This window comes from Dipteris shenzhenensis, chromosome 28, assembly GCF_047967505.1.
Source record: "Dipteris shenzhenensis isolate YYH24624 ecotype China chromosome 28, Dip_SZ_1.0, whole genome shotgun sequence".
Lineage (NCBI taxonomy): Eukaryota > Viridiplantae > Streptophyta > Polypodiopsida > Gleicheniales > Dipteridaceae > Dipteris > Dipteris shenzhenensis.
This window is the reverse complement of record NC_141623.1, coordinates 47,592,425-47,597,146: the sequence shown is the minus strand read 5'-3', so window position 1 is coordinate 47,597,146 and position 4,722 is coordinate 47,592,425. Positions and strand designations below refer to the sequence as shown.

The 4,722-nt window shown below is 45.7% G+C and overlaps 1 protein-coding gene across 1 annotated transcript; it reads left to right on the top strand.

The window, feature by feature from the left end:
• The first annotated feature begins 846 nt into the window (after window positions 1-846).
• LOC147883641 (uncharacterized) lies at window positions 847-3,037 on the top strand. Its single transcript, XM_087399545.1, has 7 exons — window positions 847-1,188; window positions 1,284-1,370; window positions 1,500-1,653; window positions 1,762-1,908; window positions 2,030-2,097; window positions 2,247-2,544; window positions 2,664-3,037. Exons 1-7 carry the CDS (start codon window positions 847-849, stop codon window positions 3,035-3,037), a joined length of 1,470 nt encoding a protein of 489 aa, XP_087255671.1.
• Window positions 3,038-4,722: the final 1,685 nt, after the last annotated feature.

The following is a 4,722-nucleotide window of genomic DNA, read 5'->3' as shown; positions in this document are numbered from 1 at the left end:
CAGGCGTGGATACATCTGGTGCAAATGTAGATGGACATCTACTGAGGCGAACAAAGATAGTTTTCTTAATGTGTTGCCTATGCGACACATATCCATGCAACAGGTTTGCTAGAGAAGCACTCCATCAATGAAGAATTACCCAAGAGACCTTTGAAAGGGTTCTTGAGTTGCATGTCTATACCGCATTGATATGCATCCTTGATTGTTGCGAGTATAAATTATATCTAAATGAGTCGGAAACATTCAATCATGATTTTGTTTCCTTGCGGAAGATAACATCAACATTGGAGATGCTAATGAGGGCCAGAATATTATGGAATACATGGGGAGGCCTGTAAACACTCTCCAAAGAACTGCCACTACGGAATAGGTTGAAGAGCTCATTCAATTCTACACATGCCTAAGTGTGGTTGTACCAAGGGCAAAGCAAGAAGCACATGAGGTAATGACAAGCTGTTGACACTTTTTTTCCAAAAGAAGAGAGATCGGAGAAAGTTGCTCATGTGAAAGTTCAATCCAATGTGGATAGGCTTGTCTTGCTTAGATCTCTCAAGATTGCCCGTTATTTTAAGTCAATGGACCATGGTGCCTTAAGGAGCAAAACATCCTCGACTTCATTTTGACCGCACACGAGTCACGAGCGACTCAGGCTTGGCGGTCCATGCACGCCACTCTCGCAGAGGCACCCCTCCTCGGCTATATAAACGCACACCTCTCAGCTACCTACACACAAACAGATTGCACACAGCCTCAGCATTTCTGTCCAACTTGCAACATATCCTCTGATCGCTCCGCTGAGCTTTTCAGTCTAGCTACTCTAGCTGTCTAATGTCTCCCAGCACCGAGATGCAGATCAGCCACAGCCACACTCGTCCTCGGCTCCTCATCTCAGCTATTGCCTTTCTTCAGCTACTAGTTTTCCAGCCGCATGGCGGCGCCCTCGCTCAATTTACCATCTCCGCCACCACCCCTTCAAGTTCCTCTTCCGGCCCCAACACCTTCGTCGGCACCGTTGGCAACCAGATTGCCAGTTCGCTCTTGGCTACAAACACGCCTGCCTTGCTGTGGGGAGCGGTTCCGTCAGATAACATCGTTGCAGCTTGCCAAGAGATTGTCAACAGTGGCACCATCACGTTCATGGCTAGCGTTAGCAACGACTGGGGCGGCTCCGAGGATCTCACATTGCAGGTGAGAGTCGACGTCTATCATTAGAGACATGACTACTTTTGCATAAACACTCCTAGTACCCAGAACTCATTTGTGCTCGATGCTCGACCATCCAGCTCCAAGCGACAGGCGGCTGTCTCGCAGCTAGCGACGGATCCGGCACGGAGTTCGTGTTCATTGATAACTACCGTCGCAAAAGTGCTGTGAGTTCCTGAATCCTCCGCATCCCACTGCAACTCGGGCGCTCGTTTCATTTTTCATCAGTACACCACCCACCTCCACATACTACTTCCATACTTACTCATGGAGTGCGGGTGGATGATTCTCATCAGATCGTCTGCCCTAGCAGCGCGGGCTCTACAGGCTGCGCCGTTTACGTTACTGGGGATGACGTAACCAGCATCTACAACTCGTATAATGGTGGTTCTAAGCGCAGGCTGCTAGGAATGAGGAAATTGCTCGACTGTCAGAGCGGCGCAGGCACAGGCAAGGAATCTGTTTAACGTAAAGGGCTGCAATATATGATGTTAACCGCCCTGCTAATCTCCCTTATCTTGGGTCGTTTTCTCATAGAGGAACTCACTTTTGTAACAGGTGCCATAACTGGGGCAGTGGGAGGAGTCTTGGGTAGTGCTGAGTGCCTATCCCTCGGTCCCTTAGCACCATTTTGTGTTGCTGGCGTGCTGGGCGTGTATGCCGCCCTCGGTGCTTTCGGTGGATGTATCAGCAACTGCTTCCCAGGTGAATTAGCACCGGTCGTATTAAAAGTAAAGCTAGGAATCGAGGATTCCCCCACCACAGGAATGCTTGCATTCTCCGCCACGCGCATGCTCACCTTCTCTTCGAATTCATGTGTGTGTAGGTGATGCCACGGTCGAAACCCATCGCGGCACCTCCAAACGTATGTCCGAGCTCCAGCTTGGTGATCAGGTGTGCATCGTCTTTGAATGCCTTTAATAATCTCCGTTGCATGCCTACATGCACCACCACCACTGTGTCCTCATTGCTCAACTACCTATCATAACACTCAGCATTTGCCAGCATACTACTGATCCCACCCATTTCTCTGCATGCAACAGATAGCTGTATGGGGTGAGAACGGGATCATTAGCTACCAAGATGTCTATGCTTTCGGCCACAAGGATGCCAATGTCACTGCCATCTTTATTGCCATCACTGCGGAGCCCATCGGACATTCAGCTTCACATTCCAACACCATTCGACTCACCGGCCTTCATTTCATACCTGCATCTCATAAGAATGGCAATATAGTTTATAAGCGTGCCCAAGATATTGAGATCGGGGACATTGTGTGGGCCACGAGTCAAGAACATGTTCACATTTCAAAGGAGAAAGTCTTTCCTTATGTGGTCAAAGGTACACTTCTCTCTTAAAACCCTGTAGGCCATTCATTGTAATGAGCACATTTATGCAAGGTGTGATCAGTCTTTGCGTAGCCTAAAATCTAAATGCTCCTCCTGTGCATGCATATGCAGAGGTGTCTACAACAAGGAGGCACGGCTTATACAACCCTTTGACCATGGGTGGCACTATCATCGTGGATGGTGTAGTAGCATCAGTTCATAGTGATTGGTTCTTGGATGCTACGTTTGATGCCATGGGCTTCACTCATTGGTTACCCTTTGCATATCAATGGGCGTTGATGCCTGTTCGAATCCTCTACTCCATCATGGGCAAGGACGCCTACATTTCCACGTACCATTCGATCGATGCATATCTCGATGTTGCAACATTCGGAACCAAGCATGGCGGGGTGATCATATTCACTGCATATTCAACACTCACTTCTTTAGTGGCAGCCGTTCTTATACTTAGTGCTCAAAAGCATAAGAAGGGTACCACTATCTAACAAAAAATTATGCTTTAAATACGGCCCTTCACATAGGATGTATTATTTTCATCTTGCACATAGCTATGTAAACTAGAACTATTAGAAATAAATAATCATCACATTGTTCATGACTATTATGAAAAATATATGCCACTCGTTTGAAGCGATGCCACACCCATTCTGATTTGGCGTATTTGCCTCCCAAACATGTATCACAACCCATTGATTTCTCATTATGCTTCGTCTATCTGTATTGAGTATCTCTACATCTCCACTGTATGTCCTTCTAAATAAAATGATAATCGTTCTCCTCTCGACTTCTAGATGCAATACCTATATCCATTTGATCTCTTCATTGTAATCCTTTCAGAATAGAAGGGAAGTCCAAAGAGAGAGAGAGAGAGAGAGAGAGAGAGACCCTTTACGATCTATCGGGCTGGACACCAATATTGAATAGATAGTCAATCTCACATTAAAAGTATGACGAAAAGAAGAAACCCTTTGCATATCAGTGGATGTTGATGCCTGTTCGAATGCTCTACTCCCTCATGGGTAAGGACACCTACATCTCCGTGTACCATTCGATTGATGCATATCTCGATGTCACAACATTCGAAACCAAGCACGATGGGGTGATCTTAATCACTGCATATACAACACTCACTTCTTTAGTGGCGGCCATTCTTATACTTGAAAGGGTATGTTGGGGTGCTCCTAACATTCGGAACCAAGCACGATGAGATGCTCTTAATCACTGCATATACAACACTGACTTCTTTAGTGGCGGCCATTCTTATACTTAGATGGGGTGCTCTTAATCACTGCATATACAACACTCACTTCTTTAGTGGCGGCCATTCTTCTTAGTGCTCAGAAGCATAAGAAGGGTACAACTGTCTAACAAAAAAATTTGCTTTAAATATGGCACTTCAAACTTGCCAAATCTCTAGAATGTATTATTCTCATCTTGCACATAGCTATGTAAACCAGCACTATTAAAAATGAATAATCATCACACTGTTCATGCCATTGATTTGAAGCAATGCCACACCCATTCTAATTTAGTCTATTTGTGTTGCCAAATATGTATTAAATACCATTGATATATTCATTATGCTTCCCTATCTGTAATCTATATCATTTCTCCACTACATGTCCATCTAAATAAAATGATGACTGTTCTCTTGACCTCTTGATGCAATGCATATCTCTATTTGATCTCTTAATTGTAATCCTTTCAAAATACAAGGGTAGGAGAGAGAGAGAGAGAGAGAGAGAGAGAGAGAGGGAGAGAGAGAGGGAGAGAGAGGGAGAGAGAGAGAGAGAGAGAGAGAGAGAGAGAGAGAGAGAAAGCCCGCCCTTTTGCCTTTGCGGATATAACCGGAATTCTCATGTCGATCAGAGGGACTGTTGGAACTGGGCATGAATCAGCTTGTCATAGCTTCACCGCCCTTGTGCCTTTGCGGATATAACCGGAATTCTCATGTCAGTCAGAGGGACTGTTGGAACTGGGCATGAATCAGCTTGGCATAGCTTCACCTCTTCTAGTTTAGACTTCGTGTGCAAGGAATGCAACAATTGCCAGTGGAATTCTGGAACCAGGTTAAGCAATCTTCCCAGTGAAATTTGGATCGGTGCCTCTAGAATGCACTCCAACCCTGGCTCCCTTTGGGGAGAATTTTCCCACCTCTTGGCTTGGTTTG

Excerpts from the sequence above, each read along its gene's own strand:
- LOC147883641 (XM_087399545.1), top strand. The coding sequence starts at position 847 with ATGCAGATCAGCCACAGCCACACTCGTCCTCGGCTCCTCATCTCAGCT. Across the intron at positions 1,654-1,761 it reads TCAGAGCGGCGCAGGCACAG|GTGCCATAACTGGGGCAGTG; the intron begins GCAAGGAATCTG and ends CTTTTGTAACAG. Across the intron at positions 1,909-2,029 it reads TATCAGCAACTGCTTCCCAG|GTGATGCCACGGTCGAAACC; the intron begins GTGAATTAGCAC and ends ATGTGTGTGTAG.